We start from the raw sequence: 19169 nt of genomic DNA, 5'->3' as shown, positions 1-19169 counted from the left end.
GTGACATTGGTTAAGAAGGGAGGTATAATAAATGCATCGACCTCTCCCAGCATTAATAAATAAGTTCGATTTGAAGAGAATATTTCTCCCTCATGTCATGGTTTCAAAGGAACTCAAAGTGAGGTTGGGACAATTGTTCTCGAGAAAAATCCAGACGTTATGGTCCTTGATGATATCCCTGTTAAAGATCCGCCATATTTTCATGACACAGCGGAGTACGATCCCTATGGCTACGATCCTTATGTCAACGATGATCATGTTGCTAATGCAGCAGATCTTGGTGGACCAGATATTAGGGCAGATTTGCTAACACAGAGTTCAGATGTTATGGTAGTTGAGGAGCGCAGAATAGAAGATCGGCAAACACTTGGTGATAACTCTACAAAATAGAGTTATTTTACTATATTGTATATGCTAATTGTTGCTTAGTTCTTGAGTTTTTAATTAATTTATTAAGCTTTTAAGTAATTTTGTATTTATTAGTCTTATTGTAATTTTCTAGATCTATATGTTTTTATAGATATTTTAGTGTTTTATGTTGTAATGTAATTATTTAAAATTAGTGCTGCTAGTTTGAATGCAAAAATTTGATTTTATTGAAAATAATTGTTATGTAAATTAAATTTTAATTAATATTTTCATAGAAATTATATGGTATATTTTATTAGTGAAAATATTTAATTTTAATTTAGTTTATGTTTATTTTGTAGGAAATGATGTGCATTTGGGTACTTTGAAAAGAAGAGAAATGAAAAGAACTAAAGCTGAAAAAGAGAAGGAAAATATGGTATTTTATATAGAAGCTCATGCCCACGGCCCTCCTGCCCAGGCCCAGGCGCAATCCCTTCCTTCATCACCAGCCTGCCGAGACTCCTGTCCTTCACGTGCACCTCTTCAGCCAGCCGAGTCCCTTGCCTCACTCCAGCGAAGTCGCCTCTGCCTTCATGTTTAGCTGCCATTCCAGCAGGCCCAACGCTTGCCTGCTCCCACGGCCCAATCCACCCCAAAACAGCCGACCACCTCCTTCCTGCCACAGCCCCCTCTTGAGCCCATCAATTTGCACATTGTCCCCTTGTCCAAAATGCTAACTTCTTACCCACTTGTCTACACATTTTCACCACAACATCATCATTACACCCTATAATTTACCCTCTACATACCATATTTATTTTATTTAATTAATTTAATTAATATAAGTTGATTATTTTAATAACCTCATTTTGGCTATAAATATGGAATTTCAAGACCATTTTAGGGTGCTTAATTTTTGGTTACCATCTTCTTTCTACCATTTTCTCTCTTCCATCCTGGGTTTTTTGAAGAGCACCTGCAAGTATGTATGTCATTTATATTGTAATTTCTACTCTAGTTATGTGCTTCTAATATTTTTCATAAGATTATTAAGATCATGATGAACCAACTTATAACTAGGTAATATTTATGTTTTATCTTGATTTCCCTTATAATGCAACAAAGTTTATTGATTTTTCTTCTTCATATATGTCTTTCATCTTTAATATCTCATATTTTTTATTGTTAGATAATATGCACTTTGTTCTTCATTTTGCAAAAACATAATATTCTTTGTGTAAGATGTGTCATTAAATTGTACACATCCATGCTTAGAACAAAAATATTATGTTTTGTCTTATAAATAATGTTATTTGATTTTTTGTTGTTTCATTAGGTCGAATCACATTGAATACTTTGAAATTATAATTTTTGAAAAGTGAAGAAAAATCCTATCTTTTTAGAAGTAATTTGTGCTTAAAATTATAAATCTATTTGGAAAATGATAGTTTGATTTATTTTAACTATCACTAAAACTTGGGAATCAATATACTAATAAATATTATTAAACTTGCACTTTGTGGATTCTAGTATCTTAATAATATTTTCTTTTAACACTTATTTTCAAATCATTATTGGTTTATTTTCATTCTCTTAAATAGCTTTATTTTCAATCTTTTATTTTATGTTCATAACATTAAAACTCATCAATCTTTGGAGCTAGGTTAAAATTTATTAATTTTGGTTTAAAATAGTTTTCTTTTTTATTTTAGACAACTCCTTTGGGATCGATCTTGTGCTTACACAGACACTATATTCCATATACGATTCGTGCGCTTGCCGGAGAGTTGCAAGAAAAGAAACGAAATTTATCTCAATGTTAGTGAATTCTTCTACTAGTTATTTTAATTTTTGCACTTAAAAAAAATATATTTATAATTATATAAAAACTAAAAAAAAAAAGATAAAAAGAAAATTTGGGAGGGTTCTACCACCCATAAAAAATCTTACTTATATATTTATATTTATTGTCTTTTTTTAGCTGACGGCATTTGTGCCTCCTATCTATCTTTTTAATTTTTATAGTCGATGACACTTATGCCTCCTAATTTTGTTGTAATTTTTATTCCTTGTATTTCTTTGTTAGTTGACGACACTTGTGTCTCCTAACCTTTGTTGTAGTTTTCTTTATTTATCTTGTTGTTATTTTTATTTATTTATTGCAAGTTATTAGTTGATGGAAATTTTGCCTCCTAGCTAGGTGATGGCAATTTTGTCTCCCAGTCTTTTATCTTATGTTTTAGTTGATGACACTTGTGCCTCATAATTTTTACCTTATTTTTGTTATGGTTGATGGCATGCTATGCCTCTCTACTTTTGCTTAATTTTTTATAGTCTTATTTAATTTTACTTTATTTTTCTTTGTCTTTTATCTTATTGTAGTGTAATTGTGAAAAAAATACTTGAAAAAAAAAAAGTGAAACCTAAATCTTGTCCTGTCACCCTAAGAAATTTTTGCTTAAAGGAAATTTGAACAAAATTCTCAATCCGCCTCTACTAATTAACCTCGGGGAGTTGTTAGTAATGCGCTTGTAAGTGGAATCAAATAGGCCTGGGGACAAGTAAACCATAAGAATTATATTGTTGTGAAATCTCTAAAAATTATAAGTATGCTATGTTGTTGTGGTTTTAACTGATCTTCCACATCAGAAAATTGTTTGTTTGAGATTATCTCGGTTGCTTTGTGAAAATTGTATGCATCGTTGGGAACGTAACTCTAAAAATTGATTAGTAAAAAGACGTCTATCTTTGTTTGAAATTGAAAGTGTTAGTAAAAATTTGAGCATCATGGAACCAATTGCTAATCCTGTTGATGAAAATGTTGTGCCTGAAAAAACTTTCCTTGAATATTTTGCACCTATTTCATCTAATGCTCCTTCCTGCATTGTTTTTCCTACAACCTCTGCTACTCATTTTGAGCTTAAACTAGCAATCATGCAATTGTTGCCATCTTTTTATGGGTTAGATAGAGAGGATCCTTACATGGATGTCAAAGATTTCTTAGAAATTTTCTTAACATTTAAATTTCTAAAAAATTTCTGATGAGTCGGTCAAACTAAGATTGTTTCCTTTTTCATTAAAAGACAAATCAAAAGTTTGGTTAAATTCCCTTCCCACGGGGTCTATAACTACATGGGATCAACTTTATAATAAATTCTTGCTGAAATTTTTTCCTATGTCTAAAACTGATAGTCTAAGGAGAGAAATCTCCGAGTTTTTTCAAAAAGATAATTAAGAGTTTTATGAATGTTGGGAAAGATTTAAAGATTTATTATTAAAATGTCCTCATCATGTTTTTGAAAAATGGAGACTTGTAAAATATTTTTATGATGGTTTGACTCCCTCTAATTGTCAAATGATTCAATCTATGCATACCGGAAATTTTTTAAAATTTCAAGGACAAGAGGCTTGGGACGCCCTTGAAGATTTATCTGTCAATTCACAACAATGGAATTATTTTGATCCTAGGTCTAGGTCAACTAATTCACCAAAAAGATGAGGAAGGTATGCAGTAAAAGATGAATTAGACTTAAGAACATCCTTAGACAAATTAGCGAGAAAAGTAGAAGCTTTAGCCATAAGCCAAACTATAAATTCTCCAATACAACCAATAAAAGATGTTTGTTCTATATGTTCTAATCCTTGCCATAATGCACAATCATGTCCTTCCTACCAAGAAGCCTTTTCTAAGGAGGCCAATGCTCTTCATTCTTATGGGAAACGAAATGATAGCTCATTTTCATCCACCTACAATCCAAATTGGAGAAACCATCCGAACTTTTCATGGAGACAAAACCAACCCCAAATGAATCAAGGGCATCAATACAACACACAAAACCAAACTCATGCCCCACAAAATCAACCATATCCTCAACAAAGGAAACCTTCCTTAGAAGATACTTTACAACAATTTATGCAATCCACTCAACAAATCCTACAAAATCAGTCTCAATCAATTACCAAACTCGAGACACAAGTAGGACAACTCGCCACTGCTTTAGCTGATAGAGAAAAAGGAACATTCCCTAGTCAACCTATCCATAATCCAGAAGGTCAATATGAGATAGGAAAGTCTAGTCATAATGGAGAAGTCAAATCAACTTCAACTCTTAGGTCCGGAAAGAACATTGTCAAACCCGATTACATACCCGACGTTGAAAACGAAAAAGAAAAAGATAAGAGTCAGCCTTCTAGTTCTAATCCCAATGGCTCTTCAAACAAGGAAACTCCAATCCATCATTTCATTCCAAAAGCCCCATTCCCACAAAGATTACTTCCAATTAAAAAAGGCGGCCAATATAATGACATCTTAGAAGTTTTTAAACAAGTTAGTATCAATATCCCTTTCTTAGATGCCATTAAACAAATTCCCGCCTACTCTAAATATTTAAAGGATCTTTGTACTATTAAAAGAAACACTAATGTTCCTAAAAAGACGTTTTTAATTGAACAAGATAGTTCCATTATTCAATATAAGAGTCTTGTTAAATACAAAGATCCTGGGTGTCCCACAATTTCATGCATTATTGGTGATCATTTTATTAACAAGACTTTACTTGATTTGGGTGCTAGTGTGAATTTATTGCCTTATTCTATTTATAAGCAACTTGGTATTGGTGAGCTAAAACCTACCTCTATAACTCTTCAACTAGCCGATCGTTCTGTGAAAATTCCTAGAGGCATTATAGAAGATGTTTTGATAAAAGTTGATCAATTTTATTTTCTTGTTGACTTTGTAACGCCCTACTTCTTTAGAGCCGTTACTAAGTGAGTTTTTTTTTTAAAAGAAACTTTGTGCAATTAACTCGCTAACCGAGGTTTTTAAAACAAAAGTGTGGCTAAGCAAAAGTTAAGGCTGTTGTAGAGTCCAAGAACTTTACTTAGCTAAGAAAGATAATAGTATGATAGTATTTATAGCATTATCTTTGTAACTGTGGATTTTTGGTTTAGACCGGGAATTATTTGGACACTCATAGTAGTACTTATAGATTTTCTAAGTTTAACCTATAGTTTAAGAATATTAAGTATAACCTAAGGTTTGATTAATGTGACTGATATTAAGGATTATATTTATTATATTATAAGGTTTAGACATCAACCAATAGGATTTTAAGCACATGTTATGAATGGTGATTAAGGATTAAGTATTTTTGAGGATTTAAATTTAATAAGGAGTAAAGTTTGAATGTTATAGGGTCAGTCAGCAGCTTTGAATACGTTGAGGGCTTAGTCAAGGCTGTTTACTCCATTCAAACTTAGCTAAAAATGTGTAATTTCGTGTTTAATTATTCAGCGAGTGCCGATATATCGCAGCTATAGGGGGCGATATGTCGCAGCACGTAGATACGGAAAATACGAAACGATGCACGGTCGCCTCGGGCATACTGGCCCAGGCGATATATCGCCTACAGGGGGCGATATATCGCCTCCACCAGCATGTTTTCAAACTCTTTTGAATTCATTTCCTTTCAGCCATTCAAACTCCTTCAACAGTCCAGCATCTTTTGAACGAGTCTTCAGTCTCTGCTAAACAATTATTCAAATGATTTTCACCTAAAAAGCCATTATTTTTATTCAAGTAAAATCAAGATACTTTCATTCCCAAACTCTATAAATAGGACCTAGTACCCAGCCATTATTCACCTTTTACTCTAAGTTCAGAAGCTGCTAGTGCTAAGTGAGTGTGAGAGTGTAAACACCTGGTTTGGGAAATCATAAGCTTAAACATCATAAGCTTATCAAACACTTTGGGAAGTGAGATTCTCTAGTATTTCGGTTGTGGTGTAGATCTATCTTACAAGTCTTTGAGGTAACCAAAACTCTAGTTCATTTCTGTATTATGTTATTTTCTTCCTCATAGTCTTCTACTCAATCTCTAACCTTAATCTTCATTTTGGTTAGGGGATCTAAGTTCTTGAAGCACATAAGTTTGGTAAGTGTGACTTTCAATGGTTTAGTCTTTCCATCCCTTTCATTTCATCTCTTTTCCTTCTTTAGACTCACTCTTGTTCATTATGGTTTTAGGAGTGTTCCAAAAGTCCCAACTCAGTCCATCATATCCCGGTAACTTTGGTAAGGAAAATAGGCTAGAATCTATATGTTTATGTTTTCTTATGTGTTATGTTATGATATGTTATGAATATGTTATGAATATGTTATGCATGTGTTTGTTGTAGGCTTGGTCTTATGCCCTATTTGACTAACAAGACCCCAAAAAGATTGTGGGCATAAGCCTATTTAGCTGGTAGGACCCCACTAATCTCATGGGCATAAGCTTGTTTAGTCTATGGGACCCCAAGTAATAATGGCCATTATAATAAGTGTATTATGTGTTATGATATGTCTTTACGTTATTATGAAATTGATGTGTATGACTATGTGTTAGATTTTTCCTTGCTGGGCATTAGGCTCATTCCTTTCTGTTTATGTGCAGGAAATAAGCTTTAGAGGCGGAAAGATTCGTGACGCTTAGAGGATGTGTATCGATGGTGAATGGAGTCAAGGGGCCGAGCGTTATTCGATTCGAGGATGTAGTCTTGTTTATGTTTTTTATGGTTTTAAATGTATTTTCCGCATTTTCTATGTAACTCTTTTTACTTTAAGTTATTTTTGTTTTAAAGACAATGGGTACCCATATCCTATTTATTTTATGGAAGTAACTCTTGTTTCTACAAGTTTCTAATAAATTATGGTATTTTCGCAAAAATGTAAGTTTTATGTATAGTTTCGTTAATGGTCCAAAGAGTCTAGAATAGTGGGTCATTACAGCTGTAATCTTTAAAAATGTGTTGTTTCTTTGAAAACTTCTAGTATTTAACATTTGGGATCCCAAAATAAGGTTTGAAAACTATTTACAACATAAAATAAGTTTACAGTCGATTAATTATTAAAATCACAGATTATTACAGCCATTTCTCGAATAAACCCCCAACCAAAGTAGTCGGGCAGACCGAACATTTACGCGTCGCTTCATGCTCTCCGTACTCATGGCTGGTCGACTCAATCTTTGCCCTTACCTGCAACACAGAGCACCCGTGAGCCGAAGCCCAGCAAGAAAACTCATGCAGTTCATAACATATGCAAATTATACAGTTAATCATATCAGATAGTCCACAGATAAACGGGTCCATCATTAGACTTAAGCGACTCGGCCATGCCGCCCCAGAAGCCTTACCAAAGCCTGGGGTCTCGGTCCTCACCGTAAGGATATCACATGTATCCATGGGGTCCCACCCTGACTACAAGCACTTCACGTGCTAAGTGGTACTTCCGGCCCCATTGCCGTTCTCGGTTCCTCGCCGTTTCATTCAACTATAATCACAGATAGTCTAACTCAAATAACATTTGAACATATATCAACTCAATCAAGTTTGCACCCTAACATGTAATGCAATATAGGGCCGTGCCCTGCAATCACACTATGGGCCCATGCCCTGTCCTATGGGTGCTATAGTTTTCTTACCTGTCAATTTGATAGCTTTCAACACTTGACTCCTTGAGCACGATCCCACTCGAGCCTTAGCGCACACCTAAGCACAAGCATAGGTCAAAGTCAACACCAAACCTCGAGTCCAAAACCTCGCCTCGGGACCAATCCCGAGCCCCCCGGGAAGTCCTAGATCCACAAAACAAGGTGGTGGAATCGAACTCCGAACCTTAGGTCAAAATCCCTCACAAATAGCCCAAAAACCCCTTTCTGGGCACAGGGTAGCGCTACAGCGCTCAAAAGAGAGCGCTATAGCGCTACAAGCAGAATCAGCACCACCCCAGAAATAGGGCCTAGCGCTACAGCGCCCAAAGACTAGCGCTGTAGCGCTAGTTGCAAGCAGGCAAAACCCAAATTCTTTTTCTGCGATTTCTTTGAGCCAATCTCAACCCAAACTTCCCCAAATCTTTACCAAACTCAAAATCAAGCTTATAAACACTCTCCACTCATCCCAAGCATCCCAAATCTTCAAACCCAAGCACATCCATCCCAAATCTCAAAATTTACCAGGATCAACCCTAAACCCAGAAATTCAGTCAAACAACAAAGTTAAAGGCTTAGAATTCATACCGTTGATGCAATTTCGACCTTGATTCATTTCCTAGACCTCCTTAGCTTGATTTTCCTCAAAGCTTGCCCAGAAATTCCCTAAAGTTCCCATCTACTCAGCTCAAACACTACAAGAAATCTGATCTTTACCTACCAATATTTTACCTACCAATATATATTGGTAGGGAAAGTAGGGTTTTGCCTACCAATATTTATTGGTAGATAATATTAGTAGGCAAATGCTAGTCCATTATATTATATTTCGGAACATAGTTTTACCTACCAATAATATCAGTAGGTAATGATCTTTACCTACGTATATTATGGAGGGAAATTTTTTAACCATTCCCGCTTAATTTTCCCCCCATTTTTTATTTTCATTATAATATTTTATTATTATAAATGCTTATTTGGAAGGGGTCTTCACCGATTTGGTCAAGAAAAGGGGTTTGGATTCCAAGTTCAAGATTGACTCAGCCGGAACCATTAATTATCACGAGGGTAACCCAGCAGACCCAAGAATGAGGGCATCCTCAAAAAGTCGTGGGATTGTGATAACTTCATTGTCAAGGCCAATCCGCTCCTTCGATTTTGTAGACTTTGATTTGAGTCTCGCCATGGATAACCAGAATAGAGGTAGTAAAAGTAATGGATCATAGCTTTGATTTGATTGTCGTTTTGACTAAAAACAAAAACTTTGTGATTTGCATTTGTAGATGATATTATTGAAGCTTTTAATAGGTGGAAATTTAGAGACACTTTGCCTGAGGATGATCATAAGAAGGTTAGTTCTTCTTCTTCTCTTGCTCAACTCAAATTTTGTTTTTTTGATTCCTTATGTGGTTCTGTTTGTGTGTTGTAACGACTGTTATGTAAAATTGACCATGGAAATGTTTAATAGCAAACTAACATTTTTTCAAAAGAATTTGTTGTGATTTGCAGCACCAAGATTCACTTTCAACCTGAAAAACCAGTCAAGAAAGAAAACTAACACAATATACCAGTAGTTCATCACAGCAAAGTAGAGAACTTTAATCAAACAGAAGAAAACTTAAACATATGGTACAATACCATTAGTTTATCACATCAAAGTAGAGAACTTTAATCAAACAGTAAGAAAACTTAAACATAGAGAAGAACACCAGCTTTATACTTCCAGTTTGAGCACTATCTTGAGCTCCTCCACTATGAATCAAAAGCAGTAATACACTTGTATCTATACAGTTGAGAATCAACACTCAGGTCAGATCTCTCTCAAGAGTCACTCAGTACAATCTCTTTAATGTACTCTCAAAGTGTATATATAGCCAGCCAAACAGAACATGACTTATCCAGCTATATAACAGACTTATCAAAGTAATTGATGTCATGGCAGGTTGGAGAATTAATACCACAGAATTTATTTGCAAAAATTACACTAAATTTACACTGTTCTGACCCTGTGTGAATTCAATGAGGTTATTTAGCAAATCTAATACTTTTATATGGTCAGTTTAGCAAATTCCTGGTTTGTTTGTGATGCATGTTAAGCTAATGTGTTCTTATTGTAAGCGACATGACGAAACTGAAGTGCCAGATCCTTATTATGGTGGACAACAAGGCTTTGAGAAGGTAATTAACTTCACCATTGTTTTTGCACTATCATGATATGATTGAAATCAAACAAGATTATTGTATTCCAATACTCTTGTTATTGTTTGTTTATGTATGTATGTGATGAGTTAAGTTTTGGGATTAGACACTTTATTTTCATGGGAAATTTCTCTTTTTTCTTTTTTTACAGTGTGGTCTGCTCTGTGTTTACTATCAATTTTTTGTGGCAGGTTTTGGATTTACTTGAAGATGCTTGTGAATCATTGCTTGATAGCATATTGGCAGAGAACAAAAACATCTAGGAAGAAAGAAAATGAGATAAAATGCCAATTGGTCACCAGTCTGGCTTTGGTTCCTTCTCTGTGATCAAATTTTATTTTCCTATTCTTGCTAATAATGATATTTTCCTATTATTATGTTGATTATTATACTGGTAGGCATCTTTCTCTTGCTACACTTTACATGATGGAATTTTATATGATATCTGTTTTTCATTTCTATATTTTCATTTTCCATGTTCAATTACTTACAAATTGGGTAAGTGAAGTAAAACTTATAAAGTGACAGTGTTAATTTGTGTAATTTACTTTTCTTTTTTTCAGATGGAATAACAAATATACTGGTAGAAATGAATGTTATAGCACCACATGCTTTTGTTTCATAAGTTTGGTTTACCCACATCGTGAAAATATTGTGGGTAACTCCCAGATAACTCCCGTGTCCTCTTCTCCTTCATTGAAAATTTTATTTCTTTCTAATCATATACTGCCTAATGGTACTTTTTATAGAAGTTCCAAGTACATATGACATTTTATTGTCACTTGTTATCTTATATTTATATGGTGCATCTAATCTATGATACAGAATTATGGTGCATTCTTGGAGAAAGACGGAGCAGGGTTTAGAGGGCAAGTTAAACTTACTGGATTTTAAAGTGGATTTCGTATTGTTTAACATGGTTCTAGGTTGGGCTTAAGGGAGAATTCTTGAAGATATATGCTGCAGAAGAAAATGAAAAGGCAGGGTGGACTGATTTAACTCCAGATGCTGATCCATCGATATTAAGAGAGTCGCCATCTATTTCAGTTCGGGAGTCACAAGATGATTATTAGTTTATTTACATTAATTTACTAAGGAATGAACTTTATGAAGTTTTTTTATTTTTTATTTTGGTAGTTGTAACCTTAAAATGATAATTTTATGATTTATTTTAGTATTGAACATTATAAAGAATTTTAGCATTAAACATTTTATTATTGAATGTTTTTTTTCTGGTTTATTTCTAATATAGAACATTTACAAATAACTGTTATTATCTTTTACCTATACATAACCATTAAATTTGAACAAAATATAAATTGTGTAACAAACCAATAAAATAATGTTATGTGGGCTAATAAAATGATACCACGTAGGATGCCACATATGATGCCACGTAGGATGCCACATATGATGCCACGTCATTAGACACGTAAAACTACAAAAACCATGTCAGCATACACGTAGGATGCCATGTCATCAAACACGTCATCTGATGACTCATCAATTGATTTATAACTTAGTGGGGTCCACTGATTCTTTTACCTACCAGTGTTAATAAGTGTAGGTAAAGACTCTTTCCCCACTAACTTTTACCTACCAATCTCTACTAATTCAATATTGGTAGGTAAACCATATTACCCACTATTAGGCTAGTTTTACCTACACTTACAATTGGTAGGTAAAGACCCCATTTTCTTGTAGTGAAAACACAGCTCAAACCAGCCAAACCCTTAAAACTGAAATTTCTAAAAACTTACCTCAAAAGTTGATGTGTTCTTGCTAATCCTTGCCAAATCTTCAAGTCTAACTTCAAGATCCTTGATGCTCAGCCTATCCTAGCTCTCCACTGAGATTTTCCCCAAGAAAAATGAAGAGAAATAATGGTGGGAGAACCACAAACCGATCCTTTGAAACAAAACCCCTCTATTTTTCTCTCTTTTCTTTTTCTTCCTTTTTCTTTATTTTCCACAGCCATATAACTTTCTCTATCAATCCCACCAAGTATATAAAGCCTCAATTAATCTATCTCTAAAAAGCCAATTGACCAAAATGGCCTCCCTATAAATTCTAAACCCTTTTGTCCAAGTAGGGCCATTTTAGTCATTTTACCCAATTCCCGCTAATCCTCAAATGTCTCTAATATTTTCCCGCTTGCTTCCCAATACCTGATAAATCACCAAATAATATTCCTCGATATCAAAATAAACCCCAATATACTCATCAGATTCCTATTTATACCCCAGGCTCGCCCCGAGCCGGGTATAAATTCTCGCCTGGACTTTTCCGCTAAACTGCTCTCTGGGATCGTCTCGAGTCACAAATCACAGATACATCCATATCACAATGTGGTCTCAACAATCATCACATATCAATACAGTTATGCCCCAAATGGCCAAAATTATAATTATGCCCTTCTAACACAATCAGGGCCTACATGCATACTAATTCACATAGTCATGCATCTCAAATAGTCAAATAGTCATATAACATGCTTTAAATCATAACCATGCATTTAACTCATTAAAGTCACACATAAATCCCATCATGCCCTCCTGGCACGCTAATCAAGGCCCTTAAGCCTTATTAGCGAATTTGGGTCGTTACAGACTTCATTGTTCTTGATACTCAACCTGTGGAAAATGTGCATGCTTAAATTCCTATCATTTTAGGTAGACCATTCTTAGCTACATCTAATGCAATCATTAATTGTCGTCATGGTATTTTGAAATTATCTTTTGGAAATATGACTGTTGAATTGAATGTTTTTAATGTTGCTAAATCTGTTGAGTGTGAGGAAGTGCATGAAGTTAACATGATAGATAGTATCTGTGAAAATGATGGAAATGAATTACTTGACTTTTGTGAAAAATACTTTGGTATGAACTTGCATGTTAACGATTCTAATGATGATGAGAATTCTTTGCTAGAGTCTATAACCTTAGATGAAACCAAAGTTGAAACTTTTTCACCCTTAGATCATGTTCAATCAATTTCCGAGTCTCCAAAGTTAGACATTAAACCTTTGCCAAAAAATTTAAAATATGCTTTTCTAGGAGAGTCTGAAACCTTGCCTATTATCCTAGCATCTGCCTCAGATAAAGAACAAGAAGATAAATTGTTAGATGTCCTTAGAAAACATAAAGAAGTCATAGGTTGGACCATTGGAGACATTAAAGGAATTAGCCCATCCATATGTATGCATAGAATCCATCTAGAAGAGAATGCTAAAACCTCTCGGGAATGTCAAAGAAGGTTAAATCCAAATATGAAAGAAGTGGTTAGAGAAGAGGTCATAAAATTATTAGACGTAGGTATCATTTACCCTATTTTTGATAGTCAATGGGTTAGTCCAGTTCAAGTTGTACCTAAGAAGTCTGGGATCACAGTTGTTGAAAACGAAAAAAATGAATTAATCCCTACTAGAGTACAAACGGGGTGGAGAGTGTGCATAGACTATAGAAAGCTAAATAATGTTACTAGAAAAGATCATTTTCCATTGTCCTTTATTGATCAAATGTTTGAACGTTTAGCTGGCCATGCATATTATTGCTTTCTTGATGGGTATTCGGGATATAACCAAATCCCCATTGTCCCAGAAGATCAAGAAAAGACTACATTTACATGCCCTTTTGGGACTTTTGCCTATCGTCGCATGCCTTTTGGATTAAGCAACGCCCCTGCGACTTTTCAAAGATGTATGATTTCGATTTTTTCTGACATGGTTGAAAGATTTCTTGAAGTGTTTATGGATGATTTTTCTGTGTTTGGTTTTTCCTTTGATGAATGTCTGCACCATCTTTCACTTGTTTTAATTCGTTGCAAAGAGAAAAATCTTGTGCTTAACTGGGAAAAATGTCATTTTATGGTTAAAAAATGAATTGTTTTAGGTCATGCAATCTCATATGAGGGAATAGAAGTTGATAAAGCTAAAGTTGATCTTATTTCAAAACTTCCCCACCTAAAACTGTGAAAGAAATTAGATCATTTTTAGGCCATGCCGGTTTTTATAGAAGATTTATAAAAGACTTTAGCAAAATTTCTCGGCCTTTATGCCATTTACTTGGAAAAGAAAATACTTTTGTCTTTAATAATGATTGCCATGTTGCCTTTGAAAAATTAAAAATTTTGTTGACTATTGCACCCATTATTCGACCTCCTGGTTGGAAAATACATTTTGAAATAATGTGTGATGCTTCTGATTATGCTATAGGTGTTGTCTTAGGACAAAGACTTGAAAAAATACCTCATGTAATTTACTATGCTAGCAAAACTTTAAATGATGCTCAATTAAATTATTCCACAACCGAGAAAGAATTGCTTGCTGTTGTTTTTGCATTGGAGAAATTTAGATCTTATTTGTTAGGGTCTAAAATTATTGTTTATTCTGATCATGCTTCATTAAAATATCTCTTGTCGAAAAAAGATGCTAAGTCTCGTTTGATCCGTTGGATCCTGCTTTTACAAGAATTCGATTTAGAAATACGTAATAAAAAAGGATCTAAAAATATTGTAGCTGATCATTTATCTAGACTAGTTATTGAAACTATACATGATTCCACTCCTATCACTGAAACTTTTCCTGATGAACAATTGATGCATGTTTCTTCCTTGCCTTGGTATGCTGATATTGTTAATTATTTAGTCACTAAAGAAATACCATCTCATTGGTCTAAGCATGATAAATCCAAAATTTATTCTGAGGTGAAATTTTTTATTTGGGATGATCCTTACTTGTTTAAATACTGTCCTGATCAAATAATTAGAAGATGCATTCCAAATTGTGGCCAATCTAAAATCATATCTTTTTGTCACGATCATGCATGTGGAGGACATTTCAGTGGTAAGAAAACAGCTGCTAAAGTTTTACGATGTGGTTTCTATTGGCCTACTATCTTTCATGATACATATGTTTATTGTAAAGCTTGTGAACGTTGCCAAAAGTTAGGAAGTTTAACTAAAAGAAACATGATGCCTTTAAATCCTATTCTTATTATTGACATATTTGATGTTTGGTGCATTAATTTTATGGGACCATTTCCTAACTCTTTTGGTAATCTTTATATTCTTGTTGGACTTGATTATGTGTCTAAATGGGTTGAGGCTATTGCATGCCACACTAATGACCACAAAGTTGTGCTTCAGTTTTTGAAAGAAAATATATTTTCCCGTTTTGGTTCACCACGCGCTATCATTAGTGATAACGGTACACACTTTTGTAATAAGTCATTTGAACATTTGATGAAACAATATGGCATTACACATAAAGTCTCAATACCATATCACCCAAAAACTAGTGGTTAAGTCGAAGTGTCTAATAGGGAAGTTAAACACATTTTAGAAAAAACTGTGAATCCTGTTGACCCAAACTCTTAAGTCTCTTTGTTTTGATGATTAACAAATATTTGATTATTATTTGTTACTAATGATTTGTTGATTTTGTAGCAAAAACCAAAGTGAATTAGCACTTCAAAGTCAAACTTATGACCAAGGGCAAAATGGTCATTTTACCAAATTTTCCGGAAACGACCCGAAATGGACTTCAAGACTCAAGAAACTCAAGATAAAGGTTTAATTCCATTTCTTAGTCTTGTAAAGTGATTGCAAGTATACGTTAAGTCATAAGTATAAAATTTGGCTCACTCTCGTACTAAAAATTGGTGATTTTTTAAAATGAGAAATAATTATCCTAAATTCACTTTTAATAAAATACATCCCGATACGGTCGTAACGCAATTGGAATTTTTGAAATCGGATAAACAAGCTAAAAGTTATAAAGAATTGAAAAATGGGAAAATAGGCTTAAAACGGATTTTGCTCTCTGTTTGCCATCCGGAATTCCGGTTCCCCATCCGGACTTCCGGTTCGCGGCAGACAGCTTCGAAAATTAACTCCTAACGGCTATAAATGGCTAGTTTTTTCCCAAACTCTATATAAACTCATTTTTCACTCAAAGTTGGTGGTTGGATGAGCATTTATTACATATACCAAACCAAATCCATTGATTTCAAAGAGCTCTCAAAGTTTAACTCATCCAAACACATATTCACACACTTGAGCCAAAATTTGTATTTATTTCTTCTAAGTGTGCTTGCTAATCACTCTAGGTTTCTCATTGTATTATCATACTTCTAGAGTGATTTTTGCTTGTAATATCAAACACATTCCCATATTGAGATTGAGGTGAGGTTGGCACCGGTTTTGTAAACAACCCGGTTAGAGTGAGATTGGCACTTCAACAATCCGAAAAAGAGGTTGATAGTCCTTGGTGGTGGAAAACTATTGTAAGAGGTTTGGAAATACCTTGGTGAAAAATTCCCGGTTGTAAGGGTTAGTCAAGCCCGCTAACTTAGCTCGATAGTTGAACTCAAAGCTAGGACCATAGCTTTGAAGACCAAGGACGTAGGTGGCTTAGTTCTACCGAACCTTGTAAAATTCGAGAGTTTGCAATTTCTTAACCTTCAACTCTTTACATTACAAGTTTGATTATTTGCTATATCTATTTGATTGCCATATTATTTGCTTTTACTCGATAGATTTGATTTATTGCATAATTTGGCATATTAAGTTTTAAATTTCTGAAATTAGTTTAAATTTCCAATTCACCCCCCCTCTTGGAAACATATCTTGGGTTAACAATTGGTATCAGAGCAAGGGCTCATTTATTTGATTAGATTTCACAATCTAGAGCATGGCATTTCCAAGTAATTCACAAAATAACATGTTAGAAGGTTTAAGCACAACTAGAGCACCATTCTTCAATGGAGTAGACTTTCCCTATTGGAAAATTAGGATGGAAACTTATCTTCAATCTATTGATTATGATTTGTGGCATATAGTGTCTAATGGTCCTTACATTCCTAAACATGTCATTAATGATAAAGAAGTTAATAAGACATATGAGGCATATGACGAAGAAGATAAGAAAATGCTTTCTAAGAATGCTAAAGCTAAATATGCTCTTATATGTGGATTGGATAGAGATGTGTTCAAAAATATTGAACAAGCCTATACTGCTCATGATATGTGGAAAATGCTTGAAGTCACTCATCAAGGAACAAATGCTATGAAGGAAACTAAAATTCAAATCTATTCTACTCAATATGAGAACTTTAAGATGAAAGCGGATGAAACTATTGCTAACATGTATACTCGTTTCACTACTATCACTAATGGTTTGAATTCTCTTGGCAAGGTACTTTCACAAAAGGAGATGGTGACCAAGATTTTGAGAAGTCTCACCAAAGCCTATCAAGGCAAAGTGATTGCCATTCAAGAAGCCAAGGATCTCTCAACACTTCCCTTGGAAGAACTAATTGGTTCACTCATGAACCATGAAATTTTCATGAGTGCACAAGAAGAAGAGGAGATTGAGAAGAAAAAGAAGACTATTGCATTCAAGTCTTCCTCATCCCGTGCCATTAGTGAGGATGATGAGGATAGCATGTGTAGTGACATGGAGGACTTGGCACTCTTCACAAAGAAGTACAAAAAGTTCATGAAATTCAAGAAGAACTTTGGGAAGAAGCCACAAAGAGGAAGTGATTCAAAAGAAAAAGAAAGAAGGAGCAAAGATGATCCACTAATTTGCTTTGAATGCAAGAAGCCCGGTCACATGAAGATGGATTGCCCAATGAGAAAGAAAAATAAATACAAAGGAAGGGCAATGTTGGCAGATTGGCTCAATAGTGATGAGGAGGACTCCGACAATGAGGAGAAGAATGAAGTAGCTAACATGTGCATGATGGCTCTTGATGATAGGGTAAGCATTTCTAGCCAAAGTGATTATGATAGTGAAAATGATGATGATAACTTAGAAATACCATATGATGAGTTGTCTAGTTCATTTAAGGATCTATTTAATGATTTTGGAAAATTGCTTGCTAAAAACCAAACTCTTAGAGAAAAGACCAACATGCTATTAAAAGAAATTGAGATTTTGAAATTAAATGAAAAAGAACTTTTAACTAAATCTCAATGTACTACTTGCTCCTCATATAAGAAAGAAATTGGAAAATTGCATGATAACATAAAAAGCCTTAAGAATGACATGTATACTTTTACAAAAGGTAAAGAAGGCTATGAACTTATGCTAGGGAGTCAATCTTGTGGTTTTGGAAAAAGTGGTATTGGATATGATCCTAGTAGGAAATTTTTTTTTTGAGAAACTTCTTTGTAAAACCAACTAGCCTACCACACTTTACATGCACATATTGTAACCAAGATGGTCATACTATTTCATATTGTCATGTACAGAGATATGCATATCTAGGCAAGACCAAATGGGTACCAAAGGGTTCCAAAACTAACAAGAAAGGACCCAAAGTTGTTTGGGTACCAAAGGCTGTTGACGGTGAGAACTCGTCAACGAAGTTAAGTTGGAAAAATTATCAAATTGAAATCGCTAATTAGAAAGCTATGAAAACTTGAACAATGACTCAAGAACAATGGAATAACAACAATGGAGAATTCAGTATCTCATTCACACTAATGTCTCTGCTACAGTCAAATTTCCAACCCCCCTACAGGTGGCCTTGGAATTCAATTTATAGTAGGCTCTAACGGCCTTAGGTACATAGTGGTCCAGGGGACCAAACGGTACAAACGTAATGTACTAGGGGAGTGGTTTCAGAGGTTGTGGCTGTACATCCCGTACAGGAGCAGGTGTCAGGGGGATGTCTCCACTACTTGTCTGTACTCCTTCTTGAGGCGTGGTAGCAGGCGTGGTGGCGCAGGAGGTAGTGGTGTCGGCTCTGACCCATGGCCGTAGACGTACGGACCACGATCCTCGCTGGCACTGGCATCCGTACCTAGTACCCGGTCGTACAAATATGTCTCATTCGACTCGTTCCGGATCTACTAAGCATAGGGACTTTGAGATTGTGAAAAAGGGGATCTTTGGTGTCCGTATTGGCCGTGGCGTTGAATAGGGGTCTTGGGCCCATGCGCATCAAATCACGGTGTGTCGGCCTCTTGAGAAGATGGCGGGCTGGTGGACCTCCCGGGGAGCGCGCGCGGGACCTTGCGCGGCCTCGCGCACGGGGCGCCATTGGCGGCCTCGCAGCCTCCCTCGGCCCCGCGCATGGGCATGGTAGGAGTGGCCCAAGGGCCTCGCTGAATAGGGCGCCTCGCCCTATGGTGGCCTCGCGGA

At 35.1% G+C, this 19169-nt stretch overlaps 1 protein-coding gene, 1 long non-coding RNA gene and 1 other non-coding gene across 3 annotated transcripts; 2 read left to right on the top strand and 1 right to left on the bottom strand.

Moving 5' to 3' along the window:
* The first annotated feature begins 159 nt into the window (after nucleotides 1-159).
* Nucleotides 160-11235, top strand: LOC133792024 (uncharacterized). Its single transcript, XM_062229934.1, has 4 exons — nucleotides 160-316; nucleotides 8804-9022; nucleotides 9103-9170; nucleotides 10844-11235. Exons 1-4 carry the CDS (start codon nucleotides 160-162, stop codon nucleotides 10910-10912), a joined length of 513 nt encoding a protein of 170 aa, XP_062085918.1. The 3' UTR covers nucleotides 10913-11235.
* On the bottom strand, nucleotides 3542-3647 carry LOC133793205 (small nucleolar RNA R71). The gene has a single exon (XR_009874661.1). It is a non-coding gene; the product is annotated as a small nucleolar RNA R71 (small nucleolar RNA).
* Nucleotides 9177-10382, top strand: LOC133788493 (uncharacterized). The gene is made up of 2 exons (XR_009873234.1): nucleotides 9177-9997; nucleotides 10210-10382. It is a non-coding gene; the product is annotated as an uncharacterized LOC133788493 (long non-coding RNA).
* Nucleotides 11236-19169: the final 7934 nt, after the last annotated feature.

Source organism: Humulus lupulus, chromosome 7 (assembly GCF_963169125.1).
Source record: "Humulus lupulus chromosome 7, drHumLupu1.1, whole genome shotgun sequence".
NCBI classification, from domain to species: domain Eukaryota; kingdom Viridiplantae; phylum Streptophyta; class Magnoliopsida; order Rosales; family Cannabaceae; genus Humulus; species Humulus lupulus.
Note: the sequence above shows the minus strand (reverse complement) of the source record. Positions and strands in the feature narration are given on the sequence as shown.

What these genes read in the sequence shown, in the direction of transcription:
- LOC133792024 (XM_062229934.1), top strand. Translation starts at nt 160, where the DNA reads ATGGTCCTTGATGATATCCCTGTTAAAGATCCGCCATATTTTCATGAC. An exon ending in GGCAGATTTGCTAACACAGA is followed by an intron (nt 317 to 8,803) that starts GTTCAGATGTTA and finishes CTTATTTGGAAG; the next exon opens with GGGTCTTCACCGATTTGGTC. An exon ending in CATGGATAACCAGAATAGAG is followed by an intron (nt 9,023 to 9,102) that starts GTAGTAAAAGTA and finishes TTGCATTTGTAG; the next exon opens with ATGATATTATTGAAGCTTTT.